We start from the raw sequence: 24,320 nt of genomic DNA, 5'->3' as shown, positions 1-24,320 counted from the left end.
TTATAACATTCCAATAAGGTTGGTATTGCAAACCTCAGACATATTCTAGGAAAATTCCATAGCTTCTGTTTTTGTGACAAGGAAGGCCATACTTCATTCAATTTTCCAGTGTTTTGAGGAACTGAAGTTTAACAAGTAACCATCCTAGTCAATTTAAATCCTAATTCAGTAGTCAATGGCATCTCTGCATTGCCACGTTTGTTAAAACACCAAAATAAACTCCAAAATAAGAAACAATTGAAACCAAAAATCCAGCCATGACAGAGGAGGAGGAGATTGGAGCATCTTACAGCTTTGGAAAGTGGACTTAGCAAATTTGTGGATAACAAAAAAATATGTTGGCAAGACCTAGAACCTGTCTGGCCCTTTCCTTTTCCAAATACCTGCTTCCAAGAACCAACTAACAAAATCAGACCTTCAACTACAGCAACTTCTTAAGGGTACTTTTCTGAAGAGAATTATGTTCAGGCTATATTTTTTGGGGAAAAATAAAAGTGGGACCATTTTTAAAATTACCATTTTATTTTATATGTTCCCCTCCCAAATGTCTGGTTTTTTTTAAAAATGTATCCATGTAGTTGATACATTAGTCTGTATTTTACATGGACAGTAGCTTTCCTGTAGCTTTCCAAATACTAATGCATTTACCATTACTAGTAATTCATTTAATTACTGGTAATGAATGGATAGTAATTAATTTACTGTTACTAAAGGAAGAAAACATGATATTTCTCTTTCCCCATTTTTTTCTTGACTGCCTAATGTTTCTGTGGCTATTGCTGGTTGATGATTATTATCTGGTAAATCAAAGTACTAAAATCTCCCAGGAGGAGGTAATTTTGCAATGCTGCTGGCCTTCCAATGGAATAACTATGATGCAAAAATCAATCTCGTAGTGGGTGAGGATTGAAGGAGGTGGTTACTGCAAACTAAGTAACATTTTTGGCCTCAATTCTATGCCATAAGCCTGCACAATGCCATTGTCAATCTGTTCAAACTATCTGCTAATGAATTCTGCATGATTCTCATGATAGAGTTGAAAGCCTGATCTTTCACCTGTTAATATTTTCACATTCGTCCTTAAGTTTGACAAATTTTGTACTGTAAAGTTGACTTAAGTACAGTTTGATGTCAATTCTTGTGGAAAGAGCTTTCTGCATGTAACATTAGATGCATACAGTTAAACAACACAGCATAGTACAAAAACTCACAAGAAAATGTTTTGGCACCAGCAGGAAGAAATCTCACCCTAACCATTTGTCATTTTATAACCATCCTATTGTAAGTTTTACCAGCTACTTCTAAATTTGTGCTTTATTTAAAGAAATAAAATAAAATCCTAAGACTTGTCTAGCGTAGTGAAATATGTGTATATCAGTTTTAGGATAAATAGCTAAGTCTTATTACGCTGTGTTACTTAACTTGTATATATAGAGTATACATAAGAGTTTGCAGTAACCTGTTTCTCCAGGATTTCCAGTTGGAATGGATTTAAACTCAAACTATGAGATTAAATGATTTAGAAGATTGCAGAATAGACTGAGTGTAAATTACAGGAAGCTCTATCAGATGGTGAAATAATTTTTAAAGAGTCTTTTGGTCCTTGGCTCAAATTCACTAAGTACTGTTTGTATACCAAGATATGTGAAATGTAAATGTTGTAGGTTATATTTCACTCTTGTAGCTATAAAAATGTAGAACAGAGATAGCTTGTACTACTGAGTTAACAAAAGTTATACTAAAGTATCCTGTTAAAGAAAAAAGTATAGAGAGTTAAGCTCGTTGCTGTAACCCCTTTTGGATTGAAGTGTGCTGATTTTCATATATGTACATTTTATATATATATATTCTACAGAAGTATACATATATAAAATGTATGTATAAAATGGCCTAATGCAGACATCCATTGTATTGCAGTTATGAAATGAAGACATTTTGGAAAGAACATTGTATCATAGTTCATGAATTTGCAGTGGATCTTTGTTCCTTTTTACTGTGGTATTTTAGAAAGAGTCTCAAGTTTGAAATTAGATCTGCCAAGTTGGAGTTTTGCTGCTTCAGCTTTGCACTGGGTGTCTGAATAAACCAGTATGAATGTAGTACTTGCCCTGTGTGAAGCAGCTACACCCCAACAGATAGGAGAAAAAAAACCTAGAAAGAACTATTTCAAGTTTATCTTTTTGTATATGAAAATAAACAGTAAATTACAAATAACTGTTTCCCTTGTTGGTGTGACATTAAAAATCATTGTTATTTTATTCTTTGGCATCTTGCTGGAGGATTTCCTTCTTTGCAGATGAGTGTTTTTAGTGTTTCAATGGCATTTCTGCCATCCAAAATCCCTAAAAAGTCCCTGCAGAGGCATAGCTGAGGCCTGCCCCTACTACCCACCATTGCAAAAAAAGAGGAGTGGGAGTTATCTTAAATTCACAGAACCATAGAATGGTTTGGGTTAGAAGAGAATTTAAAGATCATCCAGTTCCAACTCCCCTGCTAAGGGACACCATCCACTAGATCAGGTTGCTCCAAGCCCCATCCAACCTGGCCTTGAACACCTCGAGATGAGACATCCACAACATCTCTGGGCAACCTCTGTCCTATTATTATTATTATTATTATTATTATTTAATTTCCCTTTTGAGTGTGTTGCCTCTTGTAGCACTGTGGTAACACTGCTTATCACTCCTAGCAAAGAACAGTTCACACAGTGGCAATATGTGCATGTGAAGCTGTATCAAGACAGTCCAGCAATGTACTTCAACTGCCAGAAGCCAAAGGCAGGGGAACTTGACCAGGAAAAAGATTAAAATGAAAAAAAAATAAAAGCCTGAGTTCCCTGTACTCATAGCACCACACTGAGGTCTGTAATCCTCACATGAGGTACGAAGATGCCCTCAGCCACACACTAAAGCATGCCCAGACTTCTCCAGGAAAGCTGCCTGCAATAAAGTGATGGTGTGGCCATGAAATCCTTGTATTCTGGTGTTTTCCATTGCTAAAGTGACCATTTTTTTCAGAAAATTGCCTCTGGCTTGGTGCTGGGTTGAAAATGCTTCGTTTGGACAGATATGAGGCAAATATGAACATTACCAGGCATTTAGGGAAAAATAGTAATAATCAGGCTGGTGGTTTTCCTGAAAAGAAGCCCAGTGTAACATCACCCAATACTGACTAAATCCAATCCCATACCACAATCTTCTTGTTCAGCCTGGAGATCTGGGGAGATCTTCTGGTGACCTTCCAGTGCCTAAAGGGGACTTTAAGACTAAGAAAGACAAGGACAATCTTTTTAACAAGGCCTGTGGAGATAGGATAAGGAGGAATGGTTTAAAACCAAAAGAGGGTTGATGTAAATTATATATAAGGAAGAAATGTTTTACAATGAGGGTGGTGAGGTACTGGCAGAGGTTGCCCAGAGAGGTGGTGGATGCCCCATCCCTGGAAACATTCATGGTCAGGTTGGATGGGGCTCTGAGCAACCTGGTCTGGTTGAAAGTGTCCCTGGTCATTGCCGAGGGGTTGGACTCTCACAGAATCACTGAATTGTTTGGGATGGAAGGATCCTCTGGAGATCACCCAGTCCATCCCTCCTGCCAAGGCAGCATCACCTGGAGCAGGTGACACAGGAATGTGTCCAGGTGGCTTTGGAATGTCCCCAGAGAGGGAAAACTGTGACCTCCCTTATCCAGTGCTCTGCCACCCTCGGTGTAAAGTTCTTCCTCATGCTGAGGTGAAACTTCTTTTACTTTGTGGCGATTGCTCCTCATCCACTTGCTGGCCATCATTGAAAAGTGTCCAGCGCTGTCCTCTTGGCACCCACCTCTGAGATACTTAAATGTATTAATGAGATCTTCTCTCAGTCCTCTCTAGAGTGAACAGCCCCAGCTCCCGCAGTCTCTCCTCATAAGGGAGGTGATCTTATCTTCTCCAGTTAAAGACTTTAAAGCTCCTTTCTGACCCAAACCATTCTATGATCCTATGATTCAATGATCCTCTCTGCTTGGAGCCCGGGCTGGTCACCCCCAGACAAGCTGGATGGGGGCAGTTTAGTCACTGTAGTTTCTGTAGTCCCGTGAAGGAACTCACTTTATTTTTCCACAGCTATCGGGGAAACCCCGCCGGCCTCATCCCCTCACACGGTGTCCCCGCACCGAGGCGACGCCGCCATGGCGCCCTCAGGGCTGTGCCGTGAGGGGGCGCTGCGGAGCCGCGCCCGCCCCTTCCCTTCCCTTCCCCTCCCTTCCCGCCGCCGCCATGGCGGCCTTGCCCCGCCACCGCCGCTTCTTCGGCGGCTTCGTCTGCGGGGCCGCGGCCGGGGCCGTCGCGTCCTGCTGGGCTACGTGGCGGCTCCTCCGCAGCCAGAGCCAACCGGAGCCGGGCCCCGGGCGGGCCCCAGCACAGGGTAAGAGCCGCGGGCAGTGGGGACGCCGCGGCCAGGCCAGGCGGGAGCTCCGGTTCAGCGCGGTGCCGGGTCCCGCAGCCCCGCTCCCCACAGTCTCTTCTGTCCCTGAACTCTCTCCTTCCCCTCAGAAGCGCCTTTTCCCTCCTTCCCCCATTCCCGGAATGCCCAAATGCTGCCGGGAGATCGTGGGGTTCCCTTAGTACCTGCCCTGGGCTGAGTGGGGAGGAGGTTATCCTGGGGATGCTGGGCTGTCGCTTGTAATTCCCAGCGCTTCCCTTTGCAGCTGCTCACGGCACAATGTTGGTGGCAGGAGATGAATGCGCGTTTAGTTTTAAACACTCATTTCGACCATAACTAAATTTCAACTGTTGCTGCCCTGGATGAGCCGAGGCTCGTTTATCAAGTCTGGGGTCTGGGGGGGTTCAGGTGTGGGGAGAGATGTTTGGGCACCGAGGGAGTGAATGGTTTTCTCCACAGCCTCAAGGCTTTAAAAGTACCGGATTGTTGGAAAGCAGAGGAAGAATGGCTCTAAAAACATGAGTTGCTGTTGGACAGATGGCTGGAGAATGAACAAGACAGTAAGATGGATGTAAATATTCGTCTGTGAGAAAAAAATGTTGCTTGAAAAAATAATGATAATTCAGTGAAGCTTTCATTCATTCAGCAGAGTATAAGTGTTCCCAGAGAGGGCAGGACTTGTTTGTGCCTAACTTGTAAATCTCAGTTTGTGAGGAATTTGATTTTCAGCTCCAAAGGGTAAAATGTACCTGTTGATCTTCTGTGTCTGTAACTCCTTGTTGCCTCATTTGTCCCTACACGTCTGAGAGCTTTTTTTTCTGTAGAAAGAAAATGTCTCATAGCTTTCCTTCTGCCTTCTGTAGTCATTAGAGTAGATAGATGACTTAGTCCTCGAGCTGAGATCCTCATGTTAAAACATGATGAGAACCACAACTATTTTGGCAGATGAGATTTTCACTGGATAGCTCTCTTAATATATTTTAGGTCTTAATTGTGGCTGTAACATCAAGTAATTCCCTATGCAGTAGGTTTACACCCACTGAGATGTGTTTTTTTTACTGTCCCATTTATGATCACATTTCATCTTTGGATGGTTTTCTGTTTATTTTTTCTTTAGAACCAATAGAAGAGGCTCTGCTGGAAAGATATGGATTTCCTGAGGCTGGAACAGAGACCAGATGTTACACAAATCATGCACTGTCTTATGACCAGGCAAAACGGGTGCCTAGATGGGTGATTGAACACATTTCAAAACAAAAGATGCTGGGTATGTTTATTTGTTGCAGTAATAAGCAAACAGGACTCAATTTCTTCATGCAGAAAAGCCAATCTTTAATGTTACAGTTCATTTTTGTACAGTTTTTAAGACCTGATGTATAACTCTAATTGGTTCATAACTTTCTTGCCACTCAGTTCATTGGTTAGTAAATGGCATATTACATGTCCATCAAATTTCTCTCTTCCTGGATAGTTTACATGTTTTGTTCACTGATTCCCATGGGATAGACTTCATGTTATTGCAGGTGTGAAGGGTTCTGTTACCAGAATAGATTGTTGTGCTAACTGACTTTCATTCTTGTGGTTTTTTCACATGGGAAGTTACAAGCTAACTGCTAGCTTAGCTAGAGTAGCAGGGCCTAAACCATATTTTATAAGAGCCTTCTTTCATAATATCTCTACCTGTATGCAACATTTATCTCCTTGCATTTGTGATGCTCTGAATGGGCTCTGCTGCTCACAGATGGTGGACCCTGGAGCAGTCAGGGAGAAAAATCCTATAGTGATTTCAGGGAGGGAAGTTCAACTTGAGTTTTTATAACAGAAATGGAGAGAAGATGAAACAATGAAAATTAACCTTTCCTTGCTTGATTTGGATCTACAAAGTTGCTTGAGTGCATAAGAATGGCTCCTGCTTCCTTAACAGTGGAGTTAGTTCTGAGGCCCAGTTTATGTCAGTGGTAGGCAGAGCTTTTAATGAACAGATCTTATAGATTTGCTCAGAATGGGAGGAGAATGTCCATTTGTGAGATAAAAACTGAGCAAAGGGCATCAGCAATTGTTCAGAGCTAGCTAGGGCATTAGCTCCTCACTGCAGCCATTATTTACTCCGATGCAGTTCTTGTACTCTCTCCCTGTTCTTTATGCAAGACAGAGGCTCAGTGATTTTTTGCTGTCAGTGGTGAATGAAATATGAGCGGTATACAGTCATTGTAAATTAAGTTTATAGCATTAGTTCAGTTTTTATAAGGCAGATTATTAGTAATGGAGGTAACCATGTAATTGTAAAATGCTTTATGAAAGCAATAGCCCTCTAAATGTATCTAAATCACTGTCTTCAAATTACCTTTTGAAATTAAAAGCAAGATCTTGAAAACATTATGACCAACCCTTAAGTAGCATCATTGATCCCACTTCTTTCTGAGAAGGAAACAGTAATTTCAGGCTTACTTTCAAGTGGGCCTTAACAGCTGAATTGTTAAAATGTTTTCCAAATAATCAGATACAACTAACTTCAAGTTGAAATTAAGCATCTTGAGGCATTCAGTTCTGATTTATGTCTGTAGCTACTCGAATTGAGATTTGAGGCAGACCTGTTTTGTTTGGGGAAGCCTGAAAAGTCGTGATGCAAAACCCCATATATTTTATTGGTAAGTAAGAACTTAAATATTTAAAACACATGGCAGAAAGAAATTAGCATTACCTGTAAATGAGATGTACAGAATTCAGTTTAATATACTGAATCCTTAAGCATGAGTCATCTGGCAAGATATGACAGAATTAGATCTTTTTGTCTTGTGATTATGATGGTTTCATGATACTCTGACCATTTAATGTGTTGTTGTTCTTCAGGTGATGCAGATCGAAGGCACTGTAAATTCAGACCAGACCCTAACATCCCTCTGATGTTCAGTGCTGTCAATGAAGACTACCTTGGCAGTGGATGGTCACGAGGACACATGGCACCAGCAGGAGATAACAAATTTTCAACAGTAGGACTTTTTCTCCCTTCTTTTTAATTTGTGTTCATCGGTTGGAGAGGGTCAAAAGACCCTTAGAAGTAATCTGCAATGTTCCTTTTGCAGTTTGTTTTGAGGTGGAGCATGATGTCATTATTGATGCACAGAGCTGGATTTGGAGTTACAAGGTCTGTTCCTGACAGTGCAGTGTAGGATGCTCTCACAGTCTGCTTCTGGCATCTAAATCAGGTGCATGCTCTGATGACGTACCTCCCTTCATTAAATCACACCTACATCAGCTTGTTTGGCAGAGATGATGTCTTGAACAGTGTGGTGTTAAGCAGGTTTTCTTACCCTCTTGCATGTCACATTGTCTACCTGTAAAATGAAGATGATAGCCTTCACCAAAAAAGCCCTGAAGGTCTTCAAAGCTCAGTTAAAGGGAGACAGGGACAATGATGTCATTGTGGCCAACAGCTGCTGAGATATTTAAGGCTAGATTGAGCAAAGCAAAGATGCTGTTAAGTACTGTTCTGTATTGGCAAGGGGATTGCCTGGATGATTTAAAAGGCTTTTTCCTTCCTTGCAATGTGTATGAGGTAAATTAGACCCTTTTGCCATATTTCTTTCAGTCTATAAAATGTCTTCACCTGCCATTTATTCAGGCTGTAAGAGAAGCATGCCTTAATGCCTTGGCTGACTTACAAAGCAGCCTTGAATTTATTGGATCCTCTTGTGAAATGTGCCTAATGCAGCAATTTGTTAATTAAGAAGCAGTTTGAATTTGTATTTCTCCAGGCAGATAGTATTCAGTGGGGTGGAGTGACAGCACAGTGGCATGTGGTAAATGAAAGAATCAGTAGTTTTATTTCTATTGGAAATGTCTTCGTTGTTATTTATTTGAGATATCTGGGGTGCTTTTTGGTGGTGAGCTCCTTGTGCAGAGATCCTGGACCTCTTTTGAAATGCAGTGAGATGATACAGTCTTGCAAATATAGGATTATAAAAATTGAATTTCACAGTCTAATTAGTGGAGATAGTGTTTGCTCATTATTCTAAAGAGTTCTGTCAGTCCCATCACTTTGCAATAGTAGTATGTGAAAAATATTGACAAATACAGGACCTGTGAAAATACTGGATTAAGATTTGGAATTTTTTCTCCCTATATTTCCCTGCATATGTCTAGTGATTTATCACCTGGTCCTTCACCTCTGGAGGTATGTGAGCTTCTGTTCAGAGCTGTTTATGGCACTTCTACAAGACGAAATTAAGCAGATACATGGATGTTTGACCATTATGGTCTCATATATTTCATTGCCTGTACATTATATATGTGTAAAATATTGATGAGTATATCTAATAAAACTTTTTCTTGTAAAAGAAATACAAAGTTAGCTATTAAGCAGTCAAATTAAAAAAGCATGCTTGAAAGTGTCCTTCCCTTTCAAAATGAAAAATGTCTAGTTGCTTTCAAAGACATTACCAAGCTGACAGTGGGTGATAGTAATTCCTGTGCCTCTAGAGTTGGACGTTCTCATGTTGTTTCTGCTTGGAAAAAAAAGCAGATAAGTTTGCAAGGTTTCACCTCAATTGTGCACCTCTTAATCCTAAATAATTTTGTAGGTGTTTGACTTAGGTTTTTCTGATTTTCTGTGTTATTAGATGTTAAAACTAAACTAGAAATGGAATTCTGATCCATTTCTAAACTGCTAAAATGTATCTTCAGCTCATGATTGTTTCAGTGAAGTTACAGTATTTTCTTTCTCTATGCAGAGAGCTATGGCTGAAACATTTTATCTGTCCAACATTGTGCCTCAGAATTATGAAAATAATGCTGGGTTTTGGAACAGGTGAGAAATTACTTGTAAGTAAACTAAGTGAAAAATACCAGGCAGCAGCATAAATCAAAAATGCTTTATTTTTAAAGGTTCTTTACATCCAGGTATTTTAGAGCAGTTTATCTGTAGAGGTCATAGGAGCTTTCTCTGCAATGAAAGGCAGCTCAGTCCTCTCAGTGAAAGAACAGTATAACAACTGCTGTAGTTTTTTATTCAGTCAAACTGTCAAGGACATTTATTTAAAATAAAAAAAATTATTTCTTCTGGCTGATAAAAAGTACCAGGCTTAACTGTCCTTAAGGAAGTTCCAGCAGAAGCAAGGAGAGGGTTTAGATCTTCCTCAAAGAAGCACTTGCAGTGTGAGAGTATTCTCATGTGTGTGTCTGGATGATGGTTCCCTTTGAACTGCAGAACTGAGTGTTCCCCACTGAGCCCTCACTCTTCAGGTCTGAGGTGTTCCTACAGGTCCTGGCTCCCAAGGAGCAGTCAGGCAGGGGCTCTGTCACTTGTGAGTGCTGACTGCATTGACTTTGAGGTGGAGTGGTTGATAAATTTAAACTTGCTTCATGTAAGGTTTTTATTCTTCCCTTCCTTGGAGCAGAAAACATAGTAAAAGTAGCATTCATCCAGTGCTTCCTGCATAGGACTTAGAGAATGTGAAGGCTCAGAAACGGGGGGGAAATGATAGATTTCTCAAGGTTCACTCAAGGGAAGGTCAGCAAAATTATATGCAGTGTTGTAATAAAAGTCCATCAAAACTGCATCATCATTCATCTGCACACTGCTTTCCTGTTTTACAAGAATGTGTATAAAATCAGATGAGCCATTCAGTAAGGTTATACTATTTTATAGACAAATAAAATGTCATAACATTTTAAGAGGGATTTTTCTTTCTTTAATAACTCAAGTGTTCGAGTATAAATTTTACTTATACCAAAGCTAGGCATTTGTATCAATTCAAGGTAGAGAAACCCTCTTTGTTTCCCTAAAGCAGGATCTCTGCCTAATCAAGAAATTGTAGAGAGTGTTTGAAATTTTCCTCTGGCACTATCAACCCTGCAGTTTAAGCAATTATTCCCACTTTGTCCCAACCCCAGCACCCTGTTCCCAGAGTTCAAATGCATGAGAAAGGCAGTGATGCCACTTTTTTTTTTGTCAGACATTTTTTTTTAATAATAAATAATTTTAAGGATACCATATTTCACGTGTGTTGCATCCTTTCCTAACTTCAATATTCTCTTCCTTTCTCTTGTTTTAGTTACTTGCTCCTTGACTTGTCTTCTGAGGTGCAGGCAGACAATGCAGCTTAGTCAGTATAAGTGTCTGTTGTTTTCTAAAGTGGTGTCAGCCCTCCTGCCTTGTGTTTTTGCTGGTTTCCCAGTTCCAGCTTTGGTAGTAGTCTGACTGTGATGAGTAATTCTCATTTGCCAGCCCAGTTAAAAACTGATTTCGGTTTTGTTTTGCTTAGTTATGTTTCTGCCGTATTAGAAAATTGGATCAACTCATGAGGTGAGTTCTAGAACCAGCATGGAAGATGGATTAGGAGTGGTCAGCTGGGACAGACAAGGGGAGCAGCAGGAAAGGGGAGAGCAGGACTATAATCATCCAGCAAACTGTTAATAGTAAACTGCTGGCCTGGCTCCATGGTGTGCTCTAGCTCCACCTTGGTATTCCTCATTCTCTTCCAACTGATATTTAACTGTTTTCTGTCTTGTTTTGAGTGTGATTTCATGATCACTGTAATCTGACCTCTGTCCCTCCTGCCACCAAAAGCAGTTTGCTCCCTAGCTGCATTTATTCCCATTCTTTCCAGGTGGTGTTTGTATTTGCCTGCCATGAGACAGCCTGAGGAGCTGGGCTGCTTGGAAACAAAACTGGTGACAGTAGGAAAAGAATTTACTTGTAGTCAATGCTTCAGTGTAGCACATGAAGAAGGGGCTCATTTTCATTTGTGTGGCTCATTCTTGCTGATATAACTCACTAACCTAGCACAAAAGAAAAAAAAAAAACAAACTGGTTTTGTTCAGAGTTGACAGATAAGCAATGTTCAAGTGGCCCAAGGGAGAGGTGTGAGGAACAGGAATTAGAGAAGGGGGTGAAACTTCCCCCTTTCAGAGGCAGCCAGATTAGCTGGGATAATCTGTTTTATACTCTATATGTCCATTTGTGTGACGTGCAACTCTTACCTTTGTAGAGGACCAGTGCTTGCTCACTGTATGTGATTTCTGTAACAGTTGGGCTGTTAAATCAAAGATGTGCTATATTCATAGAATTTTTGGATTGGAAGGAACCTTAAATATCACCTAGTTCCAACCCCACTGCCATGGGCAGAGGCACTTGCCCTAGATCAGATTGCTCAAAGCCCCATCCAACCTAGCCTTGTTAATCTTTTGTTTTCTGTAAAATAGGTGTGATCCAGAAACCTTCTTATTTGAGAAATATTATATGCTGTAAACTGAATCAGTTTAAAAAGCAAAAATATGGTAGTATTTCTGGAGTTACTGCTTTATTTTGAAACAGTTTTATGTCTATAAAGAAAACCAGTAGAGTTTGTGGAAATGGCAAACAGAAACTTCAGAAAGAACTGTGTTGCAGGACTTTGATTCCTTGGGGATAAACACACAAATCCAATAATATGATAAAACCTTTCAAAGTAAAAATGCTTCAACTTGCTCCTTGGAACAATTCTATTTTTCTAATCCCAAGTGACCACCAACAGTGTATTTCTAGTGTTAAGTGTGGGAGTAAGTAGAGAACTCAGACATGTGCTAAGGCTGCAGAAACCATTTTCAGATGTCTGCAGTAACACATGTCTATCTGTAAATAAATGAACCTTATTTACAGAGGACAAATGGGAAGCAGGACTTGGGCCTACGTTTTACCTACTTTGGCTTGTGAATCACTCAGATGAATCTGGAAAAATGCTCCCTGTCAGTAGTTCACCCTTCCCTTCACAGCGTGTCTCAAAGATTAAATCTTCCCAGCTGACTTTTCCCTATCTGACAAATATGTTCCAGAATGGAAATGTACTGTCGGGAATTGACTGAGAGATTCGAAGATGTTTGGGTTGTTTCTGGACCTCTTACCTTGCCTCAAACAGATGGTGATGGAAAGAAGAGTGTTACTTATCAGGTATGTATACATGTTGCTGGGATAATAGTGCAGTAGTAATTACTTATTTAAAATAGACATCATGACTTGACAAAACAAAAGTTGGGCATCTTAGTACAGGCAAAATGTATAAAAGGTGTATAAATACTTGTTGGGACAAGATTAGCAGAAATGTTACATCTTGCCTACACACGAAAAAGCATAATTTTAATAATTTGTTTATTTACAGAGATCTATTTCATGTCTACAGTCAGCAGAACTGTTTATCCAGTCAGAGCAATACTTGTTGGGACAAGATTGGCAGAAATGTTACATCTTGCCTACACGTGAAAAAGCATAATTTTAAAATAATTTGTTTATTTACAGAGATCTATTTCATGTCTACAGTCAGCAGAACTGTTTATCCAGTCAGAGTCAGTGGGCTTTGATAATGCACAGGCATCTATTTAATCAATTTCTTCATGTGCTTTAGAAGGAGTGGAATGCAGAGGTAGGATGAGTCTCTCAGAACTCTACAGGAGTGTCAGTGCTCTGTTAATTTCACAAGCAGTTGTTTGCTGCTGCACCATAGCATCACTTGGATGAGGCCTCACAGCTGAGATTTTGAGCATGCCAGAGTCACTTGGAAGATTTCACTCAAGTGCAGTGTCAATGGTACCCCTTCTTTTAGCCTACCTGCTTAAAATACTCTGCAGATTCATCATGCACAGTCTGTAGAAACCATCACTGACAGACAGATGGGCTAGACTATGAAGTTGAGAGGTGAATTTATTGTAGCTCACCCAGACTTACTCTTAGTGGGCTTGTATTTAGACATCTGGAAGGTGTGAGCATGGTAAGTTATTCAAGGGAGTGTTACTTCTGCCCCCACTGCAATGAGGTATTACTGCTATGTGCAGTTGCAGATGAAAGCTGGCATAATGCAAATAAATTCAAGAGCTGCATTTTGCACCTCTTGAAAGAAACACTTTTCCTTGAAAATAAGTTGTTGGATCAGCTGCAGCTTCAGCTTGTGAGCAATTCAGCTTCCATCCAGTTCTCTGAGGAGCAATGGGTGAGCTTGCTGAAACAAACTCCTATTTCACAGGGATGTGAGAGGCACAAAAGGGAGAGATGTTCAGCTCTCAACACTGGCTTGTTTAGCAGTAAGAGTTGGGCACTATTTCTCCTTTATAAATACACAGCTGATTTCCTTTTGATTGAACTTGGAACTCGGTTGTGATAGAATATGATTTTTCCCATTTGCTTTTACCTTTTTATTTCTTGAGAAACTGTCCCTTATGTCCCCAGCCACACATGTCAAACCTTGACTGTCACAAAATCACAGTTTTGGATTTGGGTTTGTTATTTTTGGAGGGAGTTAAATGCTTATGAAAGTGCAGTAGTAATTAGTTACCTTCATGTTTAGAGGCAGTTCCAAACTTCAGTTCTCAGCACATCTTTGTGAGGGAGGTGCAGACTGTGCTCATTTTCCAAGTGGATAAATAAGCCATGATTAAGGGGTATCACCAATGCTAGATGATAAATTAGTAGCAAAGCCAGTTTTAGGTTGGCAATCATCCCGTGCCGCCCACAGGTGCTCACTTCACCATTGCCTGTTCTACTTTCCTCTGCCTTTCTTTTGTCTGCCAGGCCTGATGACTGTGAGATCCTGCCACAAAATGCTTGATTACCCAGTGCAATAGAAAACCATCCATACTGGGTTTACTGGGCTAGTTTTGTACTGCTGTAGACAGATTGAGGCAGCACACAGAGCAGTCCAGTACTTCCTGGTGACAGCATGAGATATGTCCAGAAGCACACAGCTGGGAGCAGGAGGAGATGTTCCCTCTCAGCAATCTTCAGCTGAGCATTTGGCTTCCTGAATACTCTGTATTCTGAGTTCTCCAGGCTTACACACAGCTTGCTGGGATTTGCTTCCTTGTAGCCGTCAGGATATTGCATTTCTTTTTCATCCTTAAAAAATATATTCATCTTACATAGCAAAGAATTAAAAACCCTGAGCTGACTTGAGCATTTTGTAAGTAGAAATCATTTCCAGGAAGAAGTTAAATCATCTATCAACTGCATCTATCAACGGCTTCACTTTAATCTTGCTCGTCTTTCTCTCATTCTTCTCTAGAGAAAGTGTTTACTTAGAAGAGGAGGATTGCATTTTCTGAAAAATGATTGTCATTCTCAGCCTTGGTTTTGAAATGTAAATTTTAGTATTCTGCAGGTAAAAATCCGAGCAGACACTGCATCTTACTGACTTTATTCAAACTACCTTGATACCTGGATACAATGGTGAAATAATAGTGGCACAAAGTGCCCACACTGTTGTGCTTGTGATCTCGTTCAGTTCTTGTCTTTTGTCTTCATCATCTTTGGGTTTGATGACAACACAGATCTTTTAGGAATGTTTTACCATGAGCTGAAGTTCAGTGTGGGATTGAAAATGGTGAAGTGATGGTGTTCCTATGGGTGTGTCACCACTTTTTCACATTCATAAATCCCTTTAGTCAGCTTCCTACAGTGAGATTCATTATGTAAATTGATTTTTATTTGAGCACAGATAATGCTGTCTCCAGGTAGGAAAGGTAAAATAACAGTTTTGTAGGTTGTTTGTTTGTTTAGAATATTAAATTGTTTTATTTGAGTCCTCTAAATAAATACAGGCAGAGAATGTTTGGATTCTTTTATTTTGAAATTTGTTCATGGCTTAAGTTTTGTGCTTTGCATTGCTGTTGTACTTTGAGGAGAGAGACTTCAGAGTGGAGGGGTGTATTGGGTTTGTTTGTTTTTACTTTTATCAACACATACACTTAGAGGAGGAAACACAACGTGTCAGAGCACTGAAGAGAAGTTCTTTTCAAACAGACACCTTGGATACAATTGCAGTCATTGCCATTGATTTTGGTAGTCTGGGATTGTGCCCCTGAAGGAAGAGCACTAATGGTTTTGAAGGGAAGGTATCTCTTAGCTGTCTTTCAGAGTGAACTCAGCAGAGTTCACACAAATGACTTCAGACTGAAAGGGGTTTTAGTCCTCATTCTTTGAGCATGAGAAGCTGATGTGAGAAGATGTCCTTTCCTTTGTCCGTGCTGTTCAAGGAGAGGTGCTGCAGTACACACGAGAGGCTGAAACTCACAACCTGTAATCTGCCAATGCCACTGTTAAGGCTCAGCTCCTCTCTAATGTTTTTACTCTCTCAGACAGAGCTGTGAAAAGGAAAAAAAGAAAACACTCAAGTCCTGCAGTGAATGTGTCTGCATTGATTTGTTTCAGATCCTCTTTTCAGTCTTAGTTTCCTTGTTTTTGGCTAAAGGAGTGGTGAATATGTATCCATGGTTTTACATGCTGGTGTTTTTCTCATCAGGCATCCAAAAAGGTTATTTTTAGATCACTATAGAGCAGAAACAGAGCATTGGTCATGGCTTTGTTCCCAGTTCCTGCTTGGACTCTGGTACCATTTGCTCTTTAATTTCTGAAAGGGAATTAACCTTGAACTCCTTAGATGCCAGCATTGTTCTGTCTATTGGCTGAACTTGTGATATCCTCAGATATGTTCTGTCATCTCATCTGTCTCCAGTGGAGATTTTTATTGCAAGGAGGAGATTGATGATCGTGCTTGGTATCTGAAAAACATATTTTGAGAATATATGTAGAATAGAATGCCAACAGGAAAAATCTGTTCTGTGTCATTGGAGAGGCAGGTGCAGGTTTTTCATCTTTGTCCAGATCAAATCAAAATGACATTGTCTTGTTTTATACATTACTGCTATCCAGTGATTGTCACTTTAGTCATTTTCCTCTGTCAGCAGATTTGGAGTTTCAAATACAAATTTTGCAATAATTAATTACATCATGCTCAGTGCTCCACCCTCCCCATTCCCAAGGCCATCCTAGTGAATGTTAATTTAAGAATAATTAGCTGTGACTGGCAAATGAAAATGCAGTTTAGATAATGTTTTGTTTGTTGTTTGAAAAAGACATTTTAATCTACTTTTTACTGGTACACAAGGTTCACACTGGAATCGTGATATTTAATTTTCTAAATTTGATCGCCATGCTGGGCCAGAGAGGCACAATTACCATTCCAGAAGGTACAGTTGTCATCTCTGTCTGTGACAAATGACTGGGAAACAAATTGCACTCTTAAATATGAGATGGTACTTTATGGTTTTACTCAGTTAACTTTCAGAACTAGTAGAGGTTGTCTCCTACTAAGATACCACAGGGGAAGGAATGTTTGTTAAAGGAGGAAATAAACCTGGGAACTATTCCTTGTTTGCTGGCTGCTCCAAGTGGTCCCAAGGCTACAGAGATTCCTACTGGATGTAGGTCCATTATAGATGTTCCATAAACTTCATGCAAAGGGTTCAGTCTTAGATCAGCTGGTGTAAGGCACCAGAGCTATGTCAGCCCTAAATTTAGATGTGAGGTACTAATTAATGGAATGGACACTGAGTTAAGGTGGGAGGAGAAGACACACTGAAAGTGCAGGAGAGATTAATTGGGATTGCTTTTATTTAGCACTGTACCCATCTTGAAGGTTATGTTGTTATAGGAAAAGGGGTGTTAAGGACTGTGGTGGATTCTTTTTTAAGTTAATCTAAGTGAAATATGTGGAAGCAGTAGTCTGTCACCATGTGAATACAGTTTATTACATACATAATATATATACATACCCTCTTTATCAAAGTAAAATAAAAAGGGGTTGGGGCGTCTGTCTTTTAATGTCATAACTCTGTATTCAGGAACAAGGGGTTTTTTGCCATTTCTTTTATTTTCTTTCCTTTCCTTTTTAGCATTGCCAAATGATTTGGCAATAACAATCAGAGCAGCCATAACAAATTAAATTTTCCTGAAGTACTTACATTTGCATTTTGGAGTGCTTGGCTGTGCAGATTGTTACTATGATTTTTATCAGTAGTGTTTTCTGGTTTGTGTGTTGCTAGGCCTGCCTTCACACCCCTCAGTTCTTCTCAGTGCCATCTGACAGAGCTCTCTCAAATATTGGGGGAAAACACTCTTGGCACAATCAGTGCTGCCTAACAAACCCAGAAGGAACTTGAGTGAAGGCAGTTAATGCTGTCACAATGATGGAGTAAATAAAGTTACACTGATAGTAAATGGAATGTTTTGTACAGCCAGAAAGTCTGTTCCTATACAGAATTCAGTATCAAATTATAACAAAGCTCTGGGTTGTCAAACGTAGGGTCACATCAGCAGGAATGATTTTATATCTACAGTGAAAGATCTGATGGACATGGTCAGTATCATGCTTGGGGGACAGGAATGATTCCTTGTTCTGTCCACTAAGAAATGTGATGGAGGTGTTCATTTTGCTGCTGCCAGGTGGAGGGGGAAGGACTCTGTCACAGGAGCTGGGTGTGCTTCTTGTCAGACAGTTCAGTTTGCAGTTCTGGCTCACTTCTAAACTCAGGTTAGAATTTCACAGAGAGTGAAGAAACAGCTACTGGAGTGTCAAAGAGAATTTCTGGAGCTGACATTTTCAAGTATTTGATGGTGGTACCATCTGATGCAAGGACTCTGCAGTGTGTGCTGGTGGTGAAGACATGATTGAGAGTGATTTCTGTTTGCCAGGTTTTGAGGGAGTCACGGATAATTGACAATCCAGAGCTGGTTCTCGCTGATGAAAGGCTCCTTAGTCCCTTCTGCTGATTCTCTGCACGGTGGATTTTCAGTTTCTAGTCACTAGGTGGCAAAATATCACTTTTGGATTCATGAGCCCTTTCTTTTAAAAATTATCTGTACCCTTGCAGAGGAAGATAATTTTTTTGCAGTCTGGGAAGCTGTAACAAGTCCAGTGTAAAGTTCAAATGTTATAACATTGGTTTGTGTTTAGAATTTCCAGTAATAGTAACACTCTGTTTTCTTCTCATATAATTTCAACTGTTCTGCCATTATACTTCCTATATTCCTTTTCACTTGTTCATGGAGTTTTCTATCTCATAAACTCCAAACTGACATTTTTAGGGACTGCCTTGTAATTTATCTGATTACCACCATGAAGGTGGCATTAGTTAATGCCAGATGTTTAAACTTAGTGTAGATGCCATTAGCAAATGTCTTCATTAATTATTTTGATATTTAAGGACTCCACAGGTGTTATCAAATTTGCTTCCTCTGTTTTTAAAATCTGCAGTCAAGAGCAGGATTTGGCCAAAATTGGGAGCAGAGCCAAGCTTAAGACAAATCCTCATCTAGTGACTTGGCTGTAGGACTGAATTTATCAAAGTTCTGAATTCTCTCAGGTTTAAGACATATTCTGCCCTTTTCTGTCCCTGTGAGCTCTTCAGGTTTCTTTTACAACTTCTTACCAAACACGTTTGTTGTTTTAGTGATATATAAACATCTCTGAATGTCAGGAATTGCACACATTTTAATGGCCTGCCCTCGTGACAGCTGTCCACATTTAATTGGGCTTTGAGAAGAGTAACAACTGCACACACACTTGAGGAATGTCAGTAACAATGTCAGTAATGACAGAAAAATAATAAACACTGCTCTGAAAACGACTTTATGATAACGTTACATTATTAAGAGATATAAGTTCAGTTAAAGAAACAAAACAAAAATGAAAGGAATAAGTAGCTGCAAAAATTTAGGGCAATGCACATTTTTACATTGAACTGATACAGACAGCAAAGCATCTGAAATTTTGCATTGGTTTCCCAAATGATGATGGGAAAGAAATATATTTAATGCTATAAAAAGAAGGCTTTTAGCTTGAGTGCCTTTTTTTTCATGTTTCACGAGCCTGTTGAAAATTCAGAAGATTAAGCAAAATTTTATAGCAATAACAAAATGGGGATTTTCAAAGGATTGCACAAAAATTTGCCTTGTTGGCTGTTACCAACATGGTGTGAAAGCATGTGGGACAGCAGTGATTTCAACAGGCAATTGCTGTATTTTCTTGCTTGTATTGGAGCACAAAATTCCTTTTAGAATCCCAGATACTCTTAAAAAACTGCTGTTCTTCTCCAGCTGGGACAGAGAGCTGTTTTAGGCCTTGATTTTTGAAAGTTCATCTGCTGCCTGTGGATAGACAGTCACAAATCAAAGTCAACATCTGTGCATGGATAATCTTGAACCATTTTCCATCCTGTTACAATAGGAGCATGTGCTCTCTGCCTCTGCCAGGCAAAGCACTGAGATAAATGGGATGGTGCAGAGCTGGGTAGGGATTGAGGCTGCTGAAGTTTAGGAGGAAAATCCTCTAGGTGGCAATAGGAAATGGAATTGTGGAGTTTGTTTTTCCTACCTCTTTTCTTCTATTCCAGATTTCTCTTTTGCAGTGTCACACTTCTTTCTCTGGGAGTTGAACTGGTGAGGGGGCAACACTATGGAAACATTGCTCTGCAGCTTCTCTATTTACTTCCATAAAACAGCAAAGTGTGGGGTATTACAGGGAGTAATGATGGAGATACTGTGCCATGCTCCAGAACTGCATTTCCTTTTTTAACAGAAGTCATTGGGTCACACTGCAGAAATTACTGGTGATGCATCCTGTGCATGGTGCACATAAGTGTTAAACTGCAGAAAAAGACTTATTCTTAGTCATGCATATTTACTCTGTCAGAGCAATCAGGCACTGCCCTTTGATGGTGTTCTCCAGCAGAATTAGCTAGGGATAGAATTTGTATGCCCTGTTTTGAGTAAGGAAGGGATACCTGTGGACTCTGGCAGTTTGGACAGCTGAAGATGGTTTTATCTGCTTTAACACTATGAACACTCAGTGAAGTTATTGCAGTAGTAGTCTGCTGCTGTTCAGAGAAATTGGTATGAAGCCTGTGCACTGCTTAAATTTTATTTAAATTCTCAAAAGAGAGTTTACATGGAGCTGAAATGGTACATAAATTACATACCTGACCGTTACATGTATGGAGTTGAATTTAGATCTGCATTTCTCTAAAGGCCAGCCCTTCCTTCATTTTGGACTAGTCCTCTCTGTTTCTTCTCCTCTCTCTTCCTAGGTGCCCGTACTGTGCATAAATGTGCATTATTTTGCATAGAATATATATATTTGCATAATATTACATAAGCACCGGGTCTGTTTTCCCTTAACACCCACTTGAGGCATTCAGCATTTCCATCTCATACCTAACTGTTTTGTGTGCAGCTCTATTCATTCCCCAGCCTCTTTATCCACCCACTCAGCCCTCAGCCTCAATCCCCAGTTCCCTCAGCTCGCTCCACATGCGTTCACCTGTTTGTTTTACATATTCCATGTACCCCCACTAATTGGAGATCCTTGTGCAGCTCCATCTGTGTGCTCGCCCTTCCTCTGGTCTTTTATGCAGCAGAGCGAGGATGCTGGGATGTGGATGTGTGTGGGAGGTGTGGAGAAAGAGGGAGCTGAGCTAAGGAGGACCCCGTACATATCCATGGATTTGTAGTGGGAAAAGTATGCAGAGAGGCCTGGGAAAGGCCATACTGCACGGGAATGCTGCAGGTCAGGGGATTGTTGGCCCAGGGAGACACTGAGGATTGGGGTTTAGCCTCACTACTGCCTTCTCTCACAGGCTACAGCCTCTTCCTCCTCTTCATCACCTTCCTCCCTGCCCTAGGAATGTTCAGGAGGTGGGATTGCAATGCAGGCTCTGCAGGCTCCCTGCTCCAGGGGAGAAAAGGAGCCCCTTCCTACAGCCTTTGGCAGTATCATCACTGGGTGCCCTTGGGTGAATACGGAAATACCAACTCCTTACTCTCCCCTTCAGGGATTTTCTTGGCTCCCTTCCTCTCAACGCCCAGTTTTGCAGGTACTCCCCAGCTCAGAGTGCCACTGATCTCAAGTAGGTTAAAGCTCCCAGCTCCATTCATTTTGTAATTCAGTGTTAACTCACCAGATACAGCAGTGTGTTGCTGCACTGGTTTTAGTGCATTTGAGCATTACCTGTGCATCAGTCAGCTTTGATTATTTATGGTGTTGGTCCTGGGGAGGTGTAGCTCTGGTTTCACATACACAGAATGCTAAATGCAAAGTGCTTTGATACTCAGGAGCTCTCATTTCCCTATCAACACATCAGTCATCATTGAAAGGGAGCGATTTGGCATAAGGCATTTTTTCCTTAACCAGTTTCAGTGACTGTTTGATATCTAGGCAGAGTACCTGGGAGAAGGTTGGTGGCATAACCATGACAACTTTTGTAAGAAAATAAAAACCAAATAATCCAACCACCCCTCAAAAAACCAAAACCCAAACCAACCAAACAAAAAAACCCACAACAAGAACAAAACCCACACAAAACCCCACCCTCTGAAAAAAACCAAACAATCAAAAAAGTTTAGACTACAGCAAAACTATTAAATAGCCTAATTTAGGGCAAGGGAGGGAGATATTTTAGAACACAGTAAAGAAATCTTAAGAGCATGTGCTTTCCAGAAACAGGAGTAATGTTTCTACTGCATTATTGCACTAAACACAAAAAAAATTTATCAGAGTTTTCCCTTTCTCCTGAAGGTGCTTTCTCTGGTTTTGGTCTAACCAGTAAGACTTTAGGACCAATCATTTAAAAAACTGGCAACAGAGGTAGAGGACAGAAATCACTGAAAGAATTTGTAACTCAAATTTAATTAATATTGGAATAGACCAACATGAATCTTGGTTCAATTGCCACAGGCAAAATTTAATTTTAAAAATGTATTTCCATTTGCAGAAGGGCTGAATAATCAGAAAAAAAGTGTGCATAGGAAGTGTTTATTACGTGATTGAGTTATACTCAATATATGAGTGGACAAGGCATGTCTGAACTGTTGACACTTTCAATTAATGTGATAAATATCTGCTTTCCCTGAAATTATATTTTAACTGTATCTAACAAAGCTGTCAAAAAAATCAAAACAATCAGTCTGTGCTTTTGCAATCAGGTATTGCAAGTGCTAGAAACAGCACCAAATTACTGGATTTTATATACAGAATAAAATGCCTTTGTAGTTTTTGTAAGGGACCTGCATCTTTTTCTTCCATTGCAATTAGAATAAAAGCATGGATTTGAGAAGGGTACTTACAGGAGAGTTATGCAAAACTCAGATTTTCCATGTGTGAGCCTGTTACACTCTCTTTAAGATGACAGATTCAGTTCAGCGATAGGAAAGAAACAAAAAAGCTTAATTCAGTGCATGCATGAGCGTAACTTTTTGAGTCCTGGAGAGATCACATTTGCCATCAATAGGTGTATTCCCTTGGAGTTATCCCTGGCACAAGGTAGGGTGAAACTGTGAGACTTTATACACTTCAAAGTGTGAGACTTTAACAGTCCTGATCCTCCACTCTTGGGGCTCCCCTTAAATCCCTGGATCCTGGTCTGAGTGGCACAGGAGGAAACCCATCATGTATGAGCACTGAAGTTGGACTGTAGGGAATTTATGGAAGAAATAGGTGCATTTTCTTTGGATAGGCTTCTCTTCCAGAAGGATAATGAGTCACTGAATGTACTTTATATCTGGATCCCCTCAAAAAAATGCTTACTTAGGTAAAGTAGCTTTTAAATGCTACCTGGGTGTGGGTAATATAGAAAAAAATAGGTGACAGATGATAACTTGGAGGTGATTTGAGATATATATTAAAACCTCTATGATTTGGAACTGTCAGGTCAGGAACTTTTATTGTATGTTATAATATAAATTATTGTAGTTATACAAAGGAGAGGAGCTCCAGAGGGAGGGAACATGAAGAAGTGGTGCTTAGGGATATGGTTTAGTGGTGGTGTTGGCAGTGCTGCATTCGTGATTGAACTTGATAATTTTAAAGATCTTTTCCAAGCAGAACAATGCTATGATTTTGTATCTGTAACAATCCTTTCCTTTGGCAGGTAATTGGAAAGGATGATGTGGCTGTACCATCCCACCTGTACAAGGTGATCCTGGCCAGGAGGAGCAGAACATCCTCAGAGCCCCTGGTGCTGGGAGCTTTCGTGGTGCCAAACGATCCCATAGGCTTCAGCCACCAGCTCACTGACTTCCAAGTCAGTGTTGAAGACCTGGAAAGAATGTCAGGTTTAGTTTTCTTCCCCCAGGTGGACAAGACCAAAGATGTTAAAAATATCTGTGAGGTGGATACCTGCAAACTGATGGGCTTCAAAGAATTCACTCTGTACATCACTGCCCGCAAAGTGCAGAGCGCCCGGACGCTGCGCCGGCTGGAGAAAGCCGTGGCAGAGCTACAGGAGGCAGGAATTGAGCCTGATGAGTATCTCCTGAAGCTGTACAAGAAGAAGGAGGAAGAGCTGCTGCAGGAAAAACCAGTAGCAGCTAGAGAGGGGAGAGCTGGCTGAGTATTCAGGAAGTTGTTTGGGTTTTTGGAAAGGGGAACTGAAGGCAGACACGAAGACGGGGGCTCCTTGAATCATCCTTTTTTGAGCTGTGAAAACAATAAAGAAATACTTGGAAGCTAATGGGCTTGGAATAGTGCTCATTCTTGCATAACATGATGCAAACACATGGTTTGCTGCACTACTTAGGCAGGGGAAGTGTAAATGACCCTTTCTGGCCTGAGTAGATCACTGGACCTCTGGGAAAAGCTCTGTGCTATTTTCCACCTGGCATGTCAGACTTAGGATTTGTGTGGAATCTCTTCTAGGAATATCACAAAAATAACAGTAGACACCTTGGGAGTACAGCTGGAATGTGTTTAAATGGAATTTTGCCCACAAATCTCTCTCACTGCTGTGCTGTAGAAGCAATTGTACTTTCTGGAATATTTTGAAAATTTATTAAAAAATACTTCATTTAACGCTCTTTTATTAGAGATACGTAAGACATAAACTGATATTCCCATAGTTGTATTAACTAAAACCTCTCCTGATCTCATGTGCTTTGGATACTTTAGCATGTCTGGAGCTCACAATTGTTATCATTTGCAGCAAACTTACTTCATCATGTATAATTCTGCAATTTTTTGTTAAGAAAACCCCAATACAACTAAAGTTTAATCAAGTGCCTGCCAGTGTAGTTTGGGTTTTCACAAATTAATGTAAACTTAACGTT

The 24,320-nt window shown here is 40.3% G+C and overlaps 1 protein-coding gene across 1 annotated transcript; it reads left to right on the top strand.

Moving 5' to 3' along the window:
- Positions 1-4,240: 4,240 nt before the first annotated feature.
- EXOG (exo/endonuclease G) lies at positions 4,241-23,728 on the top strand. Its single transcript, XM_041489902.1, has 6 exons — positions 4,241-4,402; positions 5,538-5,687; positions 7,271-7,410; positions 9,151-9,227; positions 12,233-12,347; positions 23,147-23,728. The coding sequence occupies exons 1-6, from the start codon at positions 4,255-4,257 to the stop codon at positions 23,606-23,608; spliced, it is 1,092 nt and encodes a 363-aa protein (XP_041345836.1). The 5' UTR covers positions 4,241-4,254; the 3' UTR covers positions 23,609-23,728.
- Positions 23,729-24,320: the final 592 nt, after the last annotated feature.

This window comes from Pyrgilauda ruficollis, unplaced genomic scaffold (genome assembly GCF_017590135.1).
Source record: "Pyrgilauda ruficollis isolate IOZ18807 unplaced genomic scaffold, ASM1759013v1 scaffold12, whole genome shotgun sequence".
Taxonomy (NCBI): Eukaryota; Metazoa; Chordata; class Aves; order Passeriformes; family Passeridae; genus Pyrgilauda; species Pyrgilauda ruficollis.
This window is presented reverse-complemented; position numbering and strand designations above follow the sequence as displayed.